This window comes from Lynx rufus, unplaced genomic scaffold, assembly GCF_022079265.1.
Source record: "Lynx rufus isolate CCGP_SWC_20201006 ecotype Redwood Valley unplaced genomic scaffold, mLynRuf1.p SCAF_2, whole genome shotgun sequence".
NCBI lineage: Eukaryota > Metazoa > Chordata > Mammalia > Carnivora > Felidae > Lynx > Lynx rufus.
The window spans coordinates 193,408,019-193,428,727 of NW_025814834.1; the positions used below are offsets into that span (position 1 = coordinate 193,408,019).

Here is a 20,709-nt window from a genome sequence, read left to right on the forward strand (position 1 = left end):
GGAAGTCTTAGCCAGTCCTTAGCATGCAGCTTGACCTTTGAGGAGACCAAAGAACTTCCCAGACTCACAGAAGTACTGGGGAGTGGTGGGAGCAGAGGGCTTGTAGGGAAGCTAGCCCTGGGGATCCCTTTGAGAAGACCACAGCTTGAGCAAAGCAACCTTGGTCCCTTTGAGCAGACGGAACCTACTGGATTGGGCAGCTGGGAGACAGCCAAATAGTAGGGGACAAAGCTGGCTGCGTTGTCAGCACTGAATGTCAAACAGTACACTGACCTCATGTCAGAGCGCAAACAAAACATCACTCAGTGCAAAAATCCTTGAACACTGAGGGTTTTCTGTCCTCTGGATGACCAGTATAATCGGGCAGGCTTCAGGTCCTTGGAGATCTGCCATACTTGAGTGGCCGTAAATGTGATTTTTTTTTTTTTTTTTTTCCCAGCAGCAAGCATCTAAAGTTGAGAAGGTGTTTTTTACCACTGCAGTACCAGTAGCCAGTAGCACAGGTATGTAATTGTGTGTGTTAACTTTAAAAGAAAGTCAACTCTCTGGGCCCCTTGAGGCACAGCTCATTATTGCTTTGCCCCAGTTTTGAAAACCTCAAATTTGTCAGATTGTATTGTTTGTTTATTAGAGTATTTCACCTTCTCACAGCTATTGGAAGTTAGCGGGTTTATGGCATAAATACCACAGTTAACATTCCTTAAGGGGTCACCGTTCTTTCCTTTCAGATATAGCTTTTAAATGTAACCAGAAGAAAGTCCGACTCACAGTGAATGCCAAAGAGGGCAGCTGTTAATTCACTGGACTCTTTTCTAGTTACAGTAACGAAGAAGTAGCTTCTGGGTCAGAGACTCATACAGAGCGAAAAGTTCCTTTTTCTCAAGCTATTTTATAGATTAAGAAACGGGGGCCCCAAATGACTAACTGACCCCTCCAAAGTCATAAGTGAGTTTGTGGCAGAGCCAAAGCACTAGTTCTCAGGCCTCCTGACTCGCACTCTGTTCTCCTGCCCCCGGGTCTCTAGCTTTTTTGAGACACACAGAGCCTGTCTCATCTCAGTGTGCACGTGCACAGCACACATACCTGCACCAAAGAGCGGGAGCATGGGTACGCACGCAAGGCTGACGGTGTACAGGGGTGCTCCCCCCACCTACTGTGTGTCTGAGACTGGGGGTGCAAGCACGAGCAGGAGGCCCCGGTGGAGCTTGGTCTCGGGCAGGCGGGACTCAAGCCCCAAGTCCCGCACAGTGTGGAGAGCAGTGCGTAGGGAGGCAGCAGCTCTGTGCACGTAGATAGGAAGCTCGTGTGCCAGCCGGCCTCGGGCCAGCCCCGAGCGGAAGCCTGCTGGAATCACAGCCTGGCAGCCTGGCTGTGCGCTGGGTCTTCAGAAATAAGAGTAAGTTCTCTGGAAAAACAGCGCGGTCTGGGGAGTTCAGGCAGAAGGAAGAGCGCAAAGACCCGGAGGTTTGAAGAACATGTCAGAAAAAAGGGAGGCATCTGCTGTAGCTGGCGTGGAGGGTATAGGGGGGTTCGAACAGCCAGAAATGAGGCTGCAAAGACAGGGTCATCTAGATGGTGTGTGTGGCCAAGGAAAAGGGACTTTGCCTTGCAGGGGATGGGGAGTGTCAGGCAGAACAAAGTCTGGAGCATGGCATCCTCCCTTGCCGCCACTCCTGCTTCCGTGGCACTCAGTGCTCACCCACTCCGTATCCCCGTCCGTCATGCCCCTGCCCTGCGGCTACTGGAGGAGCAGTCTCTCTTGCCTCTCTCGCAGGGAGCTCTGTACAGCAGATCGGCCTCAGTGTTCCCGTGATCATCATCAAGCAAGAGGAGGCGTGTCAGTGTCAGTGCGCGTGCCGGGACTCTGCCAAGGAGCGGGCGGCGGGCAGGAGGAAGGGCTGTTTTTCCCCATCCCCGGCAGAGCCGAGCCCCCAGCCTCCTGACGGGCCCAGCCTGAAGCTACCGTCGCAGACTTTTCCCTCACGTCCCGGTCCCTTGTCGTCCTCCTCCGCTGTACCCTCTTCCTGTGAGCAAGGCAGACAAGCAGAGACTCCTTCAGACCCTCAGACAGAAACGTTAAGTGCCATGGATATGTCAGAGTTTTTGTCCCTCCAGAGCCTGGACACCCCGTCCAATCTGATTCCCATCGAAGCACTACTGCAGGGGGAGGAGGAGATGGGGCTGACCAGCTTCTCCAAGTGAAAGGGCCGCGTGCACTCACCTCTAGGAAAAGAGGGGCAGCGGAAGCGTAAGGTGCGGTGCCTGCCATCGTGGGGGGTCAGCAGTTCGAAGGATGAAGAAATCTACTGTTTGAAATCCTCACCTTTCAGACGTATTTTCTTTAGTCATATCCCAGGAGCATCCATTTTAAGGAACTGATCTTTGGAAAAAAACAAAAACAAAAACAAAAAAAAACAAAACAAAAAAATGCTAAGTTATAAATGAACTGTTTGGCTGCACTGTATGTCACTTTTGCTTATTGTCATGTGAACTTGGAAATTAAGGTTACTCGTATGCATAAACATTCGAAATGAAAGGGTGTGGCTTCCATCCGTGTGAGGCTGCCCATCACTGGCACTGGGGACTTTGTGGTCTGGGCAGTAGTGTTCAGCGTGGCGGGCGTTGCTCCTCCCCGTGCGTCTTTTGAGTCTGAGGCTGAAGCTCGCGAGGAAGGCGAGACCCTCGCTCCGTCAGAGGGGGGAGTGGCAAAGGCAGAGCAGACAGCTGCGAGCTGGACAGGGGTCGGGCCAGGTGGTCCTGTTGTTTGATCTTGGTGTCCGCGGAGCTCAGGGTGATGGCAGGTGGCGTCCTGCAGCCAGTTACAGCACAATGGGTAGTAAAAGCCTGGCCTGAGGCTGTGTCAGTGATGTCCCGTCTGCCGCGGCCCCAGGCGAGCTGGTGACCGCTGTCTGTCCCCGCCGTTTGTGGAGCTGGCTCCGGCAACAGTGTCACGGCGTTTTTGCCTTCCCTGTTCTTCCTATCTCTTGGTTGGTTGCCAGGCCCTGCAGATCGCAGCGGACTTTCCTTGGGGAACATCCCTGTTTTGTCCTTGAGTGGACGTGTGGCTTGTGGCCAGTTGCCGGCTGGTGGTCTGCCTTCCTTTAATGGTATTCTCTTCCTCAGAGCTGAAGAGCTGCATTTTGCTTATCAGAAGGAAGTCCTTGTTGGTGTTTTTTGAGGCGGCATGTAATTGGCGGGCCAGGTATCCTGGTTCCAGGTTCTAGCCAGGCTTTTGCTTGCCCCTCCCATCTCCACCTCTCACCCTCTGGATTTTGCATACAGTCTAGTACAGTGCAAAGAAGGATGTGACTTGCTCAGCTTAGTCACGTGATTTCTAAACAAATACACAAAAGCAAACAAAAACCACAAAACGATGATCTTCTACTCAGGGTAAAACAAAACAAAACAAAACAAAACAAACAAAAAAAAATTCCCCCTTCCACCAAAAAGCCTGAAATGTTGCAATAAGTTCTCTCATTTGGAATGTTTCATTAAGTTGTGTTATGGGGAAAAAAATTTTTTTTGATTTGTGTATAGAATTATATCCATCTGTCTGCCTTTGGCTCCAAGTCATTGCCTCTTAAAATAAAACCTAAAATACAATTCACACTAAAATGGAAAGTTTCTCTCAACCGGCTATATTAATGTAGTCATGAGTGCTCACCGAGCCTCACTGAGCTCAGAAATGAGGCCTGGCCCACGGTCTGGACTAGGCCTCAGCCTCCAAGAGCCCCCTTCCCTGCTTGAGCGGGGAACAGGGGTCCACAAACAGGACTGCTCTTCTGAGTCGACAATGTCAGGCAGAAAGCAGCCATAATTTTGCCTTCCTTTACCATTACCTAATGTAAAGAGATCTGCATGTGTCACTCTTCTGTTCTCTGAGCTATTTATTACTCAGGGCCAGCCAAGACAGTATCCGGAGCTGATCATTTATCTGGGAGCCAGAGGCCCTGCCTTTGACAGAATTTCAGGGACACAGTTGGACAAGAGGGCAGAGGTAGTCAGTGTTGTTACTGCCACGAGGAGAAAAGGGCTTTACCCGCAGGCAGCTGGTGGCTTCTCATTCTAGGAGTCCAGGCAGGAGAATCAATTTCTTTTTGACCTTCTGCACTCCCCTCCCCAAAAAGCTGGTGGGTTCTCAGCAGAAGTTGATAAGGCAGGAGGCATCTTCTGTTTACCACAGTGGGTTAATCTTCCTGGGAAACCAGTTGCTGAGCATGGTTTGTCCTTGGCCATCTCTGGGTCTCACACCCAGGGGAAGCTCTGAGGCAGGAGCCGCGCTGTTTTCTCTACAGCTTCTGACAGAACGACATGATGGGGTCCCAAAGGTAGCTCTATCGGAGGGCACGAATGACCTCCCCAACATATCCATCCGAGGGGCACCCGAGATTCGGTTCCCTGGGAGCTGAAGTGGGAAACAGGAACCCAGAGAAAGCCATTGGAAGTGTCCGTGGTTTCGTTACTGCTTCTCTCGAGTTAATCAGGGCTGTACTCCTGTTGGGCATACCTAGGTCAGTGGCTTTTCTGCTCTCCAAAGATTGGGGGGTGATGAAGCAGCATCTTAACAACAGTATTTAGGCTGACAGATTTTTCTAGTTGAAGTATCTGCCTTTTGAGGGTGACTCAAAATGACAAGCGGGACTGTCCGAGCCAAGTAGCTTTTGAAAAATCAGGAATGTGCTTAAAATGCCAGTGAGTGGTTGTGAAGAGCAGGTTCGCCCACAGGCCAGGCCGTCTTCCCTTCCTCTTCCCGCGCTCTTCCCCCCACCCCATCCCCTCCCGCAAGCCTGGCCTCTTGTGCCAGGGATCTGGGAGGAGAGCGGGCCGCCGGCAAAAGTGGAGCTAGAACGGGCCTTCACGAAGAGTGTGTTTTCCAAACCCAGGCACGAACCTGTGGCGAGGTTAGGGAAGGGCTACAGACTTCGGGCAGGTGAAACCAAGCTTTCTTTCTTCCCCTGGTAAGCTTGGCCATTGCCACCGTGTAGATGGATTCTTCCAGCTCCCACTAGCACATCTCCAGTTCCACTGCCCTTTGCAGGGTGTGGTCAGCACCAAGGACTGGAGTTCATGGACCTAGGAGGGGGTGGGAACCCGGCTGGCACCCCCAAACTGCCTTAGCAGGGGGGTGGGACATTGAGGGAGGATGGCCCTGCCTCTCCTGGCAGGGTCTGGCAGCCTTGTGGGGCATCACCAGTTTGGTGACACGAGTTGGTGTCATTTTTTCAATTCCACCCCTTCCCCCTTAGAAGGAGATCATGGTACAAAGCCCAGGAGGGGCCTTAAGGTGTGAAGACGTCTCTGGGTAGAAGCCAGGGACTTGTCTCCCCCACCTCTGGGAAAGTGAATAGATTGGAGTTTTACCTTCAGGGTCAAGGCAGTGGATTGATGGGGATAATGGAGGGTGGGTGGGTTTTCCTGAGAGACTTTGTATAATGCTGAATGTGTCCAGAGGGATGAGTTTGCAGAACCTCATATTGGTATATTAAAGAAATAATAAAATAAAAAAGCACTTTAGGTTATTTTATCTTTAACCCAATTGCTGCAATTTCTTTTGTGTATATATATATATACATATATATACTTTCCACAAAGTTTTATTTTTTGCTCAGAATAAAAAGTTAAATTGAGGTGTGAAAAGAAAAGCACTTACCTTGGTGCAATATGTGTAGCTTGACGGTCGTTGTCCCATGTGGCCCTGGCCCGGCCGCGTTTTTCCGCTCGATCAGCCCTGTACTGTGAGGCTGTCTATAGGGAAAACACTATTATGCACTCTCAGCAACTGCTCTATCTATGCAAGCCTTCCCTGTGTGCCCGAGGGCGCCCCCTCAGGCTCTCTGAAGAACTGCGGGTCCTGTTTTCCTTTGCTGACTTGAGGCCCCGTTTTCATCACTTCTCGGTCCCTTGCCATCTTGCCCCGCCTTCACCATTACAAAGTGATGCCTGAAAGGAAGGAACAGGTTGTTCCTAGGTAGAACCTGGCACCTTCTAGACTTTTATATCTGTAATCATGTTTCGTTGTCTTCAATCTTAGAGACTTCTCCGGAGTCACTGAAACCATTGGTTTGTGGAACTGCAACAGTATTGCTAGCGTTTACATTTTCCAATCTGAACTATGTTGGGGAGGTGGTGGTGGTAGTGGGGGAGCGGGCAACACGAGCCATTTCCCTACTGCTCCCCTCACCGCCCGCCCATGTTGGCTCTCTAAGAAAAAAGGTCTCCAGCCTTCATTAAATCCAGTAAACAAAGCTGTTACTGATCTGCTTTATCGACTTCTCTTCCTTTCCCCACATTCCCCTCCTGTTCCCCCGAGCCCCCATTTTATCTTCAATTCTCAGGCTACTGTAGAATAGAGAAGTTTTGAAATACACTTCAGCCAAAGCAGAAGGATTTCCACAGATCAGTATGCAAATGGTTCTGTGACACAGATGGGAAATTGTCCATTCCCTAATACCGGGTGGCGGGGCGGGAGGCGACAAAGCTGAATCTTGCATATTTCTGGTTGGTAGTCAGTTTAGCCTGTTTCCTCTTGCATATTTTGGGGGGGACAGGGAGAGGGTCCCATGTTTCCTCTCATGACCTTTGGGGAAGCTGATGATCACTGTTTGGGCATTTCTCACTGTTACTCCTGTTCCAGAGGTTCTCCTCAGTCTGCACTGAAAAATGCAAATTAAACTGGATCTTATGTCAGTGTGTACATAGTACAAGCTTTTTTACTGGAAGCAAAGTTTAAAACCACACACTGCCCTTTTGGTGGTGTGCCTGCTGGGCCAAAAATTGGGTGATAATGTAGTGTCACTTTCTCAGCTCAATGCAGTTTCTACTCTTTTTCTTATGGGAAAATTTTTCATAAAACCTTTTTTCACCAAAACCCAGGGGTGTTTTTTGCAATATCCTCGTTATCCTCATAGTGGTGCCAAGTCAGAGGCCTCTCTTGCCCTTCTCCCATGTCCTTATGCCTCCCCAGGGCGCTGTTTGATTCAACAGTCTACATCCTTTGCTGTGTTTTTGGAGAATGTGGGGGTGGGGGGTCGGAGTTCAAGGTGGCTGTTCCCTTTCCCTGTGAACTCCTCCTAGTCCCTTTTGGGGAAGGTGGCTGGAAATAGGTTTTTGCTGAATCTCTGGCTCCCATCTCCTGGCCAGGAAAGGCAAGACCCACAGAGAGCCTTCTTTTTTGACACACACCAGTCATTGGCCGGAGGTCTTGGTGACAGTTTTTAAAATCTCAAATGGTTTTATTTGGATTGTGTAAAAGCCTATCAAATTTATTTAAGGGTGAAACATGGGAACAACGGACTTCCACTGAGCGATATGAAAACGTTACAGGTTCAGTACTTCCAAAGGAAGAAACCTCCAAACCCAAAAAAGAGTAAATATGAATTTGTATTTTTGAAGAATGTGAAATAATGGTGTTTGCTTAATTGCTCATTTTGTATAAACTTAATATTGTACTTTAAGATATCTGCTAAGAAGTGAAAATTTAACTTTTTGGAATTGAGAAAGCAATATTAAATACTAATGAAATCCTAATTAAATGCTTATTTAAATCTGGTAGTATCTGTGGCCTTTCTTCCCAACATTACCCATGGTTGACAATTTTCAACCACTTCCCCCCTCCCCAGCTGAGTCTCAGGGGACAGAAAGGAAAGGTCGGTCACCAGGAGAGTCTGCAGGTTTCCTTTTAATCAAGGCTCTGCTAAAAGTGTTTGGTGGGGCTAGGAGCCCCCAAAGCATGAAATGGACACGTAACACCACCTGGATCCCCCAAAGCAGGTCAGACCACTCTGGAGAGCACTGCTGGTCTTGCCCAAATCCGGGTCATCAGACTGGGTATTCCTTGGCTACATTTCAAAGCTCAGCACTGCCTTCAGCCAGGATGAAGTGGGAGTGAAACCCAGCTGCTAGCAGAGCGGCCACCCCAGGCCGAGAGCCAAGTACCAGCCACTGCTGGTGAAGACTGGCCCCTTTATTGAAGGGGGTTGTTCAGAGTCCAGCCACCAGCCCCGGGAGGGAGAGAAGTCAGGGCGCCCATCAGGGATGGTCAGGGCTCCGCAGCTCCATCGCCAGCATCCTTTGGAAAGCCACCTCGGGCGGAGACAGCTGGCTGGGGAGGCGCTCCGGCTTTGGCTGAGACGTTCTGGTTGGAACAGAAAGGAAAAGTGAGGCTGGGAGGAAAGGCCTTGGATTAGGCCCCGCAAGGATATGGCCACTTGGCATTCGGCTAGCACTTAACTTTTTCAAAGCCTCTCGCCCAGATGAAAGGAGGCTGGGGGTAAGGCGGTGGGGACACTCTTCCACCCTCCAGGGGAAGCTAGGGCTTAGCAAGTCCAGCCACGGGGCAGTCCCCACCTCCCAGGCCCAGCCCGGGGTGGGCACTGACCCCGCCACCAGCCGGCTCCGGGCGCCGGCGGCCCAGCTGCCGCAGCATCTCCTCGCAGGCGGCGATGGTGTCCAGGAGCTGCCGCTGCCGCTGCTCCACCGCGTCCAGCAGCTGCTGGGCGCGCTCATCCCGGGGCGGCTGCGGGGGTGGCCTCCCGCCGAGCCCCAGCCCCGCCTTCCCACGGTCCACGCCGGCAGCCTCCCTGCCCGGGAGAGAGCGACAGACACACGGTCAGGGCCGGCGCTCGCGCGGGGTCCGAGCCCCTTCCCCCCGCCCCGACGGGCCCCCTCTCACCCCCGTGACCAGTCTGAGCCCGGGCCCCATTCCATCTCCGCCTGCGCGGCCCGACCACCGCCCCCCTTTCGGCCGCCCCCCTCCCCAGCGCTGCGCTAGGGCTCCGCAAGGCTGCGCCCCGCCCCGTCCCCACCGGTCTCCTTCAATCCTCCTGGGGGTCGCGGTCCCTTTAAGGTGCCCGGCGTGGAGGTGGGGCCGAGCTTCCCCGTCCGGAAGCTGACTCGGCGCGTCACTTCCTCCCGGAAGTGGGCCCGGGCGGATGTCTCCGGCGCGTCCGTGCAGGGGGCTGAGGGCCGCGGTGGCTGCCAGCGTGGGGTTGAGCGAGGGGCCGGGGGGCTCCGCCCGGAGGGGCCGCCTCCTGCGCCCACCGAGCCCCGCTCCGGCGGCGCCGGGGGCCCGGCTGTTGCGGCTCCCGGGGAGCGGGGCCGTGCGGGCCGCAAGCCCGGAGCGCGCCGGCTGGACCGAGGCGCTGCGGGCCGCCGTGGCCGAGCTGCGCGCCGGCGCCGTGGTGGCCGTCCCCACCGACACGCTGTACGGCCTGGCCTGCTCGGCGAGCTGCTCGGCGGCACTGGGAGCTGTGTATCGCCTCAAGGGCCGCAGTGAGGCCAAGCCGCTGGCCGTCTGCCTGGGCCGCGTGGCCGACGTCTACAGGTGAGGCCGCCCCGACCCGGCCCCGCTGAGGGCGGCACCGCGGGAGGGGCTTCCGGTGACAGGCTTGGGAGACTGAGGCGCAGAGAGCGGGAGGGGCTTGTCCAGGCTCACCCAGGAATCCGGAACTGGAAATGTGTATCGAGCACTTAACGTCTTCCAGTGTCTGAACGAGATGCTGGGGCGCCGCGATGAACGAGGCAGTCAGGGTCCTTACTCTCCTGGCGCTTTTGTGATAATGGCGGGGGGCGGGGGGGGGGGGAGGGGAGGGACGCCCATGGTTTAAAAAAAAAAAAAAAAAAAGGAAACAAACATGATAGCTTAATTTAGTAGGGGCGGGGGATGCCTTGAAGAAAATGAAACATGGAGCGTGATAACGGTTCAGCTGTTGTAGCCTCAGAGACCAGAGGCATGTGGGCCCCAAAACGGGAGTGCTCCTCTGGAGCCCAGCGTCTCAAACTCTCAGGGAGGTGAAGAGGGAATACAGACGGATCTCATCGTAGTCCCAAGAGTCCCCTTTTCTAGATCTGTCCATAGTCTGGAATAGGACCAGCAGCGACCCTTCATTCTTGGATGGATCTGTGTCCCCTCTGTTTTCCAGGTATTGCCATGTGAGAGTACCCGAGGGGCTCCTGAAAGACTTATTACCAGGACCAGTGACCCTGGTGTTGGAACGCTCTGAGGAGCTTAATAAGGATCTGAACCCCTTTACTCCTGTGAGTCAGATTTGCTTTTCTTGTGTCCCCAGACTCCTGCCATCTGGCTTTCACTAGGATCCAGGCCAGACCCACTCCCCACCCGTCTCACCCTTTTTGATGATCCTCTCCCCTTGCTTTATAGCTCGTAGGCATCCGGATTCCTGACCATGCCTTCATACAGGATTTGGCTCAGGTGTTTGGGGGGCCACTTGCTCTCACCAGTGCCAACCTCAGCTCCCAGGCCAGTTCTCTGAACGTGGAGGTAAGAGCTACCCAGTCCTCCCCGCAGAAACATCACCAGCCCAAACACAGATTCCTCTGTGGGGTTGATGGTTCACTGGAATGACCTGCAAGAGACACCCATTTGTTCTAATGGTGGGAAGTCGGCCTGGTTGGCAGGGGTGGGGTGGGGGTGGGGGGATCAAATGAAAGGATCTTGAAAAGGTTTCATTAAAAAGTCTGAGAGGTGAGGGGGAGAATTGCTGTTTTCTTCCTATTGTGTTTTTAGTAATAAGAAATATTACAGTAAGTGATTTTTTTTCTCCCCCATTTTTTTGATGGTAGCAGTTTGAAAATGTCATTAGGCAATAAGCCTTTACATTAGTGCTGTAAAGAAAGTTAAGGCTCTGAAAGGTTGTGTCACTTGTCCCAGGGACTCCTGACCCTGTTCTTTTACCTCGGCCGATAGCCATGTCAAAGAAAGGATTATCCTAATCCTGCCTTGACTGCATGGCTTTAGAACAAATGAGAACACACAGAAATGCCACCACACGTTTTTTTTCCTACAGAACTTAAATGTAAAACATAGCAAAGTACTGGGGTTTCCCAAGCCCAGACCTAAAGAGAGTGCGGTCAGGGGCCTTAGAGAGTGAGGGTGAGAGCTCAGCATCCTTTCTTATTCTGGGACTGCAGGCTTTACCTGGTCCCCGTGGCTGTGCCCGAGGCAGTGGGGGTGGGGGTATTCTTGGCTTGTCCGCAAACATTTGACCCAACCAACACAGTAGCTGGTAGTTAAGACCCTCCGTCCCCAATGCCCAGGCCTAGCCACCACTGCAGCATTTTCATGAGTGGTAGTGCTGGGGAGAATGGGTGATGCTCTAACCCAGTTAACAGTTCAATCCACAGATTTTGGAGGGGCATCCTTCCCGTAGCCCCTTAAGGATTGAGTGCTGGTGGCATGCACGTGAGAATCCACGTGTCTTCCTCTCCGTACCCTTACCCTACTGATCCTGAGATCCAGAATCAGAGTGTCCTGGATAAAGTCACTTGAATGTGGTGACATAGAAATTTGGGCGGAAGCTCAGGGTAGACCTCCACGTCTTTGGACGCCCACCTAGGTAGGACTCCAGTCATTGTATTTATACATCCCCAACAGAAGATCTGTGTGGCATCTCCTCTTGGCACAGAAAGAGTTTCTCTGAGTTTTAGGTGTTACTTGAGGCACCGACCTAGGAGGGCTTCACACCTCACAGGATGCTGTATCCCAGGCGCTAAGGCAGTGTCCTTGGCACAGGTGACCTTCACTGTGTGAGGTTCCTTTCCCTGCTTAGAGGAAGATGCCTCCTGTTTTAGAAGTGTGGGGTCTTTGCTTTCTTATGAACTCTGGGTGCAGTGTGACGTCATGGCAGACGCCAGAGGTAGTGTCCATGGTCTTCCTCTCCTTCTCAGGAGTTCCAGGACCTCTGGCCTCAGCTGTCCCTGATCATTGATGGGGGACCAATCGGGGATGGCCAGAGCTCTGAGTATCGCCTGGGCTCAACTGTGGTTGACTTATCTGTACCTGGAAAGTTTGGCATCATCCGCCCAGGCTGGTGAGTCTTTGCTGTGGCGTGGGGATAGAATTGGAAGGGGGTTGGAAGGTGCAAAAAAAAAAAAAGTCCTCGGCAGAATAAAGGTTGTCATTCCTATCTTGTCCCGAGGGGAATGAGCAGGTTTGAAGAACTGGCGGATGGAGGTGGGGACTAAGTTTGCCGGTGTTTGCTGGCTTTTTCAGATTTCAAAGGATTCATCAATGATCTATTGAAGAGCTGATCACCGTGCTCTGGTGGGCTCAGGGTTTTGAGGAGTCAGACTTTAACTGCCCTCCATTTCCTCCTCAGTGCCCTGGAGAGAACTACAGCCATCCTCCAGCAGAAGTACGGGCTGCTCCCCTCACACGGATCCTGCTCGTGAATCTCGGGAAGAGGGAGGGCCCGAGGACTGGTGCTGGACACTGTGTGTCTGTTCGCTGGTGACTGGCAAGGCCTCATTCACAGAGGCCACGGGGGCCACAGCATCACTAGTCTGACGCTTTCAGGCAGTGTGTCCCTCTGAACCCTGTAGACCAGGCCCCAGAAGCTGCTGATTTTGTCTCACACTGGTGGGGGAGGTCATATTTATGAACTGTACTTTCATATCAGCCAAAAGCTGACTAGACACTTTATTTGAGCACATTCCTAGGACGGCCTTGTCCTAATAAGTTTCTTCTTAAAAGATATGTTTGAAACATTGAAAGAACAGACTTGGAATCTAGTCAGAGCCTCCCCTCTGGTGGGTGGTGGCTTTTAAGGTCCAGATCAGCCAGCGCACCAGCTGGTGCTGTTGGAACGTCTCAAGTGACCAAAGGCATGTGTTTCTGCACCTGAAGCTGGAACCAGATTAGGATAAAGGTTGTTGAGCCACGGGCCACACACTGTTTCCTCTGAACCAGTGAGGCCGGTGGTATGGTGTGCTGTGATGCCAGGAAGAGCCATCGTTTTGGGCAAGTTGTGGGAAGTGAGCTCAGTTGGCAAGGGGTGGGGGCGGGGAGGTCCAAATTAGAGAATACTGGAAAGCAAATCTCTACTATTTCTGTCAGCCAGTGGCTCTTTTCGTATTTATTCATAAAATAAATTATAACAAATTATACCTATAACACTTTTATTTGAATCCAGTGTCTACTCAGCAGCCTGCATCTTTATTCATGTGAATACCAAGTGTTAAACAGTTATTCTTGGGTATTTGAACCTTGTTTTTCATTAATAGAAAATGTTTTGTAAATAGTTTATTTTTCTTCTTTTGAATTATTTCCGTAGGGGAGGATTGCTGGGTCAGAGCGTATGAACATTTTTCTGGTTCTTGATACAGATTCACCTTCAAAAGAACTGATCAAGCTGCTTTGCCATCAGCAACGAATGAGACTTGCTGCTTCAGGCCCCTGGCCTTGCTGTACTTTTAGAATTTTCCAAATTGTGTATGTGGGAATGAAGCCTCCTAGTTTCTCCCTTCTGTAACTTATTACAGGTCACCATCCAACCCTTTTCACCTGTCCTCATCTGCTCCATCCATCGGTGCCATTCAGTATCCATGACCTAACTGGAGCCGGGGGTCCTGTGGTAATCCATAGGCCCGCTTCTTCCCCTCCTGCACCTTGCACCCCATTCCCAGTACTGGGATTCAGTCTTGAGCCCATAAAGTAACGCACATATTTCCAAGTAGCTCCTAAGTCTTGCCAAGGAGGTGTCCCAGGGTCTACTTTGAGGGCTCCTACAATTATAGCACATTAGTTTATTTGTAAATAAGCACTAGTTGGTTACATATCCCCTCTAAAAATCGTGTTTGAACTTTTCATTTCTTAAGCAAACTCACTCTTCGTTGTGCCAATGCTGGCCAGCCGATCCCACATGTCAGGTTGTCACGGAATTTGAGGGCGGGCTCAGAATTCAGGAAGTCTTGAAGAGAGCAAAAAGAATGCTTACTTGAGAATACCACGTATTTAATTGATACAAATCACAGTAGCACTGAAAATGGCTCGACTGAGTGGGCCTCATTCAGTTTAGGCAGCTAAAGGGAGGCGGGGCAGGGGGGGGTCCTAGTCCTCTCCCTGGAGCTAAATGGTCATCTGGGGAAATGGAGGCTCTGGAGCACAGAGGTATTTTCTTAGAGGAAAAAGAACAACTCCCAGCGCTGGGTAAAACTGCAAAAAGAAACTGTGCTCAGGCACTAGCTACAAGGCCACACCAAAGAAGGAAAGCTGGATCCTGTAAGCTTCTGGAAGAAAAAGGACCTTGCCAGGTCAAGTTCCTCCCTAGCGCCTAGCACATAGTAAGGTGCTCAATTAGTGTGTGTTGAATGAATGAATGAATGCTCAGGGGTATTTCCTGATCATTGGGTTCAGGAGTCTACCGGGAAGGGCTTCAATCTAGAATTTCCCTTTTGGGAAGCTTCAAATCTGGTTCCCTGACTTAGAGAAGACAGGTGCTGTGGGAGGAAGGCTGAAGAGGAAGCAGGGCATGTGCTAGCCCCGAGCCCTGGCCCCTCCGAAGAGCAGTCACCTGGTGGCTCCGCTGCACACCAACCTGCTGAGTTCCAAGCGAGGAGGGACTATTTTAAAGTGTCGGGACAGGATATGGAGCTGCCCTGGGCTAAATCCAGTCACCCGCCAGCCTCTGTGGTTCCCTCTGGAACCCTGCCTTGTTTCCTGTCACCGCAGAGCACCCCGGCACCACCTGCCCAAGGAACAAGCTCTGTTCCACGTGGGCCCAGGCTTGGCAGCCCACCCAGAGGCGGCCCGCCGCTGACTTGGAGACCGGCGAGTGCCCATGACCTCAGCTGAGCCCCACGCAGCGACACCTTCCGGTGAGGCCAGGACGTTGGCACCTCGTGGCCGTTGGCAGGCTCCTCACATCAGCCACTGCTCCTTCTCTTTGATGAAGTGCTCTGCCCAGCGGCGAGTCAGCTCCAGGTACAGGTTGGGCTGGTGAGGCAGGTAGTCCAAATACAGACGTGTTGGCGTCTTCTTGGGAATGGCCTTCTCGATCTGGGTGCCCTCATGCCACTCATTGAAGGAGGTGATGGAGACAATCTCGGGCCTCACCGTCAGGGCTGCCTGCAGGGCTGTCTCATAGTACTTGCCATTGACCCTGTTCCGAGTATTGTGGTTATTCCAGGGCCGGATGCTGGTGTCAATGTAGCCAGGCCCCACGCTGGGGATGAACATGAGGTTGTTGGCATCACAAAAGTTCTTCACGGCTTTCCAGTTCTGATGGGAGGAGCCGAAGGAGAAACCATTGGAGGCAAAGTAGGTATACATGCCATCAAATCCGGCAGCCAGGATGTCGTGGGTGTGGCCCTCCTCCACCAGCAGGGCTATGAAGACCCCATCATAGGGGGTGTTGCGGATGGAGTGGGGCCCATTGGGTGTCAGGAGGTGAGCCCAGGCCTCAGGGGACGTCAGGTATGAGTCGTAGATATAAAAGAGTGGGAGGCTCTTGCCCATGCTGTTCTTATAGCGGTAAAATGCACCATGGGAGCCATACCTGAGGAGCAAGAGGGAGAAGAACTTGACTTGGCCGCCTAAGAGGGGCAGCCAGTACAGCTGTAGGACAAGCCATGGGTTAGATCTTCCCTGATGTCCAAGTGCAATTTTGGATCCAGCCAGGCCCCACAGTTGGAGTCATCATGCCTCTAAGCAAGAACCCAGGCCTCCACCCCCCACCCGTCCCCAGCCTCAGAGATCCTGTATTCAAGCCTCACTTCCTTGCCCTCCACCATGCCACCCCCTGTCTTTCATCTATACTGCAGCAACAGCCCCCTAACCGGTCTCCAGGCTCCCACTGCTGACTCCCTACAATCCACTCTCTTTAATCACATTTGATTGCTCTTAGTACTGAGACCTGCAAGGCCCCTTCCTACTTGATCTGGCCCTACCCACCTCTGTCCCTGCTGTAACCCCATCTCTACACACCAGCTACACTGGCCTTTTATTCTGCCGTCAGGCTTGTCCCATCATGGGCCTTTGGATCTGAGAGCCCTCTGCCTGGAATCTTCTGCCTGCTCCAGATCTCTGAAGAGCTGACTCTTCCTTCAGGTGTTAGTTAGCTCACATGTCATTTCCTCAGAGAGGTTCCCTTGACCACTCTTTCTAAAGTATAGCACCCATCCTCAGGCATGCTCTCTAACACAATATGCTGCTTTATTCTTTCTCAATTGCTTTTTCAGAGTATGGGTCACAATTTGATCTTTCATGTGTAACCGCTGTGCACTTCACTGCCTCAACACACTGGAATGTAAATTTTGCTAGTCCTGCCCATTACCATACAACCGGGGCTTAGGACAGTGCCTGGACACCTGAAGGCACTCAACTGTTTTCTGAATAAGTGGATGATACATGCAAACGCTGTACAAGCTACTTTCACATATATTAACTCACATAACTCTCACAAGAGTCAACGGTTCAGAGGCTTGCATCGGATCACAGATTAGAGGCTGCTGCATCAAAACTCAAACCCAAGTTGCTGACCCCAAAGCCCGGTACTGTCTACTGTGAAGTAGCTGCTGAGGACACAAGCATTCTGCCCTTGTGTGTCTTGACCTACCTTTCTAAACCTTCAGTCCCACCCCCATTTTGATCCCCACCAGAATCCAGGCCCCACAGCAGCCTTACGTGTCAATGATGTACTTGATGTTGTCATGCAGAGTGACGTCATCCCGGCCCTTATAGGGTTGGATGTGGAAGGCCACCTGCCACAGACAGAGGAGATACCGGTCAGGTGAGTATCTGCCCAGGGGCCATAACCTATAAGGCTCATGCTCCCCTAAGGCTTGAAGGAGAGGGCCCGACAACTGTAGGCATAATAGAGACAAAAGCAGCCACTGCCCTCAGGGCCAAGAAAACGGGCAAGAAGCTTGCCCACCTCCCACAGCAGGACATCTGGGAACCATTTGGATGGGCTGTGACTGAATGGCTAATAGGTTTAAAGCTCACATGCCAGTTCCACGTGATTGGCATTAGCTGCTTGAAACCCTGGGAAGAAGGATGCTAAATGAAGCTGCATTGATGGACAGAGATGCTATGATCTGTTAAACATGTCAGTGATGGGCTCAGGGACAGGAGTGGGGCTCCTCTCTGCTGTTTATCTTCCTTCGCCACCGGAGAGGGGAATGACTTATTTGGTTCATTTGGAGAAATTAACCGGACATGCTTCACTCAGCTCATTCATTCCTCTTGAAAGCGCGCCTGCCTGCCAAGAACATGGGTTGTACTCTACGCCTTGAGGCCCAGCATTGCCTCCCACTAGGGGTCTGAGGCTGGAGTTGAGTTTCTGGGCGCATTTGGGTCCTTGCCTGCCCTCTATCCAGAGTCAGGCTCTCCAACCTAACTTCTATCTGATATTTATTGAGTCCCCCATTTCTCCTATATTTAGTTTTCCCCATTTTCCCCCATAATTCAAGAAAATAAGAGTGACAGGGGCTATTTCATAGAGCCCCACCCCCAACACCACACTTGCTGTGTATTTGCCGTACTTAGGCTAATGCCAAGAACTAACCCTGCGGGCAGAGAAGGGGAAATCTGAATGGGCCAAAGAGCACCTGACCTCTTCTTGGAGACTCACCTGGATATTGTACTGATGGGCGGTGTCGAGAATGGCGGGCACCAGGTCATCTGAGGGTTCCCCGTTATCATCAGCCATGCCAGGTGGGTACCAGGACAGGACCAGGACGCCTGAGACACAACACAGAAGCTACTTCAGAGACACAGAGTACCCATGCGACGCAGATGTGTTTCCTCACAAGCCATCTCCAACTGCAAAATGGTTTGTTTGTGCCTGAAACCTTGAGCGGGGCTCTGGCAGGCCAGGTTTACTTCCTGCACATCAGATCCCAGAGCCTAGCGTCCTGGAGCTGTCCACGCCCGCGGTGCTGAAGCGAGGCGGTAGCGGGAACCTTTGCGCACCAGGCCGAGAAGGAGCCTGACAAAAGCCTGAGTAGGACTCGGCTGTCGCTTGCATTTCCAAGGAGTAGAACAAAGGGAAATGGGTGCATAACACCACACCCATCTGGAGGCCACAGTCCTGTCTCTGGAGGAAAGGGGCACATCTAAGGTCCCGCGGGGAGAAGAGTCCCAAGCCGAGGTCATCTTATCCTTCCCACAGGAAATAACGTTTGTCTCGACCATCTGCCTCTCTAGACTGTAAGATCCTGAGGGATGGCCTCTGTGTTATTTATCTGTGAATGCCTCCCATCATTGTCTCTGGCATTCAATTTCTCCCCATTCACTAGCCATCAATAGATAAATTGAAACGTGTTGTAAAATCCAGCAGAATTCAGTGACAAAATCTGAAAGAAATGAGCCTCCCCACCAGAACCTGCCTACAAAAGAGGCTCCCAGGAACCTCTTTTCAAGCAGAGTACTTGATGAAAAGCTGCTGCCCGCCCCCCCCCCCCCCCCTGCAAACAGAGCAGGGTCCATCATACAACATGGGCAAACTTTCTGCAGCCAGCAAAACCAGGAAGGGCTGCTGCCCTACCCCTGTATCTGGTGTGAAAGCTGAGGCCATCCTAGGCGTGACTCCACTGAGCCCCACTCCTGCAGGGCCAGGATACCCAGGCCTCACTTACCTAAGACTAGAAGCCCAAAGACAGGAAGACTCTTGCTCCCTCTCCTTGCTGTCCCTCCTTGGGACAGCTCGGAGCAAATGCCTTCTTCCACTGGCCCTCCCAGCAGCTCTGCCCTACGAAAGGGCCCTGTTGCAAGGGGTCAGAAGGCAGAGTAGGGGGAGACCTAATACTAGAAGGTAGGGGCGGCGCCGCGTGGTAAGCGCTGAATGAAAGTAGAAGGGAGGGAGTAAGAAGCCAGGCAGAAGGGTGAGTGGGACCAGAGGCTCGGTGACAGGACCAGTGGGAGTTGTGGCGTGGAAACGAGGAAGGGCGAGGCTGGGGGACAGGGCCGCCCGAGGGTGGGGGGAACTCACCGATAGCGGCTTCCTTAAGCTGGGTCATGTGCTCCCGCAGCACGTCGGGGTCCCGAGAACTGTAGGGCCCCAGCTCCGGGTAGAAACTGGAGCCCAAGTCGTCGGGAGGACTATGGCGGCCGCGGGGGTAGCTGGCCGAGATCTTGGGGTCCCAGTGCGGCACCATGACGTGGTCCCAGTGAATGTAGTGGCCTTCGCGCCGCGGGCTCCCGTACCAGGAGTAGTAGAAGGCGTGCAGGTCCGAGTAGACGCGCAGACTCTGCCCGGGGGCGGGCTCGGCCTCCGCGGGGGCCGGGCCCGGGGGGCTGCCCGGGCCGGCAGTGCGGGGCGGCGGAGGCGGAGGCGGCGGCGCGGCGGGGGCGGCCGGGGCCCGGGCGGCGGGCGCGGGGACTCCCTCCGGGCGTCGCTCAAAGGGCGCCAGCTCCAGGCCCGGGCCCAGCGCCGGCAGTCCGTCCGGAGCCTTGAGCGTGCGCAGACCCATGAGCGTGCCGAAGGCGAAAAGCAGCACCAGGAACAGCGCGATGCAGGCGCGGCGCCGCCGCCGGGCCATGGCGGCCCCTGCGCTCCCCGTGGCCCGCCCGGCTACCTCCCCGCGCGCCGCGCCATGGCTGCCCGCCCGGCTCCCGCGCGTCGTGCAGCCCGCGCGCGTCCCAGGGAGACGGCGACGCCGAGCACCGAGCACGGCGTGGGCGGCTCCCGGCCTCTCCCCCGCAGTGCGGGCGGGCCCGGCACACTGAGAATGCAGGCGGCGCAGACCAAGTGGTCAGGAGTCGAGGGGGAACTGGACGCGGAGAGTGGCAGAACTGCTAGTGCCCTGGGCCAAAGGAGCAGGGGCCTAATCGGGTGGCGTGGCTCACGAAGCACTCGTCTCCCTTCGTCCCGGGCCAGCAGCGTAGAGGCACCTGGAGGAGGAAAGGGAATGCCCTCCTTCCCGAGCCCAGGAGAAGGTCCGGGCGGCGGCGCCCGAGGGCGTGGGAGCAGAGGGCAGGGTAGGGAAGAATGCGAATGTCGGAGTCTGACCCTCTCGCCGTGGATCTCCTTCCCTACTGGTCCCTCTTTACTGACTTCACCGACCCTCTTCCTGCTGTTCTCAGTGACCTCCCTTCTTTGCACTCAGACCCCCTTTCGCACCCCGGGGAGCCTCCGAAACTTGGGGAGGGAAAACCCCAGGAGTCAGACGCTACAGACACTGGCTAGAACGTGGGAGGACAAGGGAGACCGTGACTTGCACAAAGTCACACGGACCGGGCCTAAACCCAAGAGCTCTTGTCACTGGCCAGACTGCTGGTGCCAGGCCTGTTGTCCAGGGCTGTTTGTCTTTGGACAAACTCCTAGGATCGGTGAGGACTAAATGAGACAGTTACCGAAAGGCACTTTAAACAGGGCCTGGCAAAATTAGCACTCGGTACATGTTGGCCATTCTTTCCGGACTCTGGGCGCCAGAGGGCAGACCCTGGGTCTTAATACCCTTCTAGACTCCAAAGGGGGGCTGCAAGAACAGGGTCTGACACTCAGTTCCCAGGGCTGTTTGCTGAGTGAATACCAACCAGTCTCTGGTGTGACATTCTATAGGCAATGACACCTTCCTCACTCAACACTGAGTTCTTACTCTGCATTATTCATGAGTTTACTTATTCAGAAAATAGTTTTGTTTATTGTCTGCCTCCTTCACTGGTCCATGATGACAGCAACCTTGCTCTAGCTGCTGTGTCTGAAATAAGGTTTGGCATAATAGTAGGCACCTGATTCTTATTTAAGTAAAAAAAAAAAAAAAATTGTAGGAAACCCAGGAAGAGGAGGAGCAAAGTTGGGGAATGTGGGTAGGTCTGGAGCCAAGGAAAGCGAGTTTGAGAGAATTCATAGTAGTAAGTGTGAAGTAAGTAGGATGCCTTCAGCTCCAAGCAGCAGACACCTGATTCACACTGGCTTATGCAATATGGAAATGTATCATCTCATAATGCAGGACATCCAATGGTAGGGC

General features: G+C 53.2%; 4 protein-coding genes across 8 annotated transcripts in view; 2 read left to right on the forward strand and 2 right to left on the reverse strand.

Annotated features, from left to right (window-relative positions):
- MTF1 (metal regulatory transcription factor 1) overlaps window positions 1-7,544 on the forward strand; it is a 45,987-nt gene extending 38,443 nt beyond the window's left edge. For 2 of the 3 annotated variants that reach the window (XM_047085325.1, XM_047085326.1), the window contains exons 10-11: window positions 440-503; window positions 1,775-7,544. In XM_047085325.1, the coding sequence (XP_046941281.1) occupies window positions 440-503; window positions 1,775-2,202 (492 nt within the window). In that variant the 3' untranslated portion in view covers window positions 2,203-7,544. The remainder of the gene's footprint in view (window positions 1-439; window positions 504-1,774) is intronic. The other variant, XM_047085328.1, reaches the window with a different exon arrangement.
- On the reverse strand, window positions 7,534-8,882 carry CUNH1orf122 (chromosome unknown C1orf122 homolog). Of its 2 annotated transcripts, none has more exons than XM_047085333.1 (3): window positions 8,805-8,882; window positions 8,378-8,579; window positions 7,534-8,134 (listed from the first exon to the last, which is right to left on the reverse strand). In XM_047085333.1, the coding sequence occupies exons 2-3, from the start codon at window positions 8,423-8,425 to the stop codon at window positions 8,039-8,041; spliced, it is 144 nt and encodes a 47-aa protein (XP_046941289.1). In that variant the 5' UTR covers window positions 8,426-8,579; window positions 8,805-8,882; the 3' UTR covers window positions 7,534-8,038. The 2 variants fall into 2 exon arrangements, with proteins under 2 accessions (XP_046941289.1, XP_046941288.1); XM_047085332.1 differs by lacking the exon at window positions 8,805-8,882 and adding an exon at window positions 8,672-8,731.
- Window positions 8,883-8,930: 48 nt separating this feature from the next.
- Window positions 8,931-13,032, forward strand: YRDC (yrdC N6-threonylcarbamoyltransferase domain containing). Its single transcript, XM_047085331.1, has 5 exons — window positions 8,931-9,322; window positions 9,921-10,035; window positions 10,160-10,279; window positions 11,686-11,828; window positions 12,117-13,032. Exons 1-5 carry the CDS (start codon window positions 8,931-8,933, stop codon window positions 12,187-12,189), a joined length of 843 nt encoding a protein of 280 aa, XP_046941287.1. The 3' UTR covers window positions 12,190-13,032.
- A 1,554-nt stretch (window positions 13,033-14,586) lies between these two features.
- MANEAL (mannosidase endo-alpha like) lies at window positions 14,587-19,321 on the reverse strand. 2 transcript variants are annotated; one of them, XM_047085329.1, is made up of 4 exons: window positions 18,729-19,321; window positions 17,370-17,479; window positions 16,421-16,497; window positions 14,587-15,293 (listed from the first exon to the last, which is right to left on the reverse strand). In XM_047085329.1, the coding sequence occupies exons 1-4, from the start codon at window positions 19,276-19,278 to the stop codon at window positions 14,657-14,659; spliced, it is 1,374 nt and encodes a 457-aa protein (XP_046941285.1). In that variant the 5' UTR covers window positions 19,279-19,321; the 3' UTR covers window positions 14,587-14,656. The 2 variants fall into 2 exon arrangements, with proteins under 2 accessions (XP_046941285.1, XP_046941286.1); XM_047085330.1 differs by lacking the exons at window positions 16,421-16,497; window positions 18,729-19,321 and having other exon boundaries at window positions 17,370-17,440.
- Window positions 19,322-20,709: the final 1,388 nt, after the last annotated feature.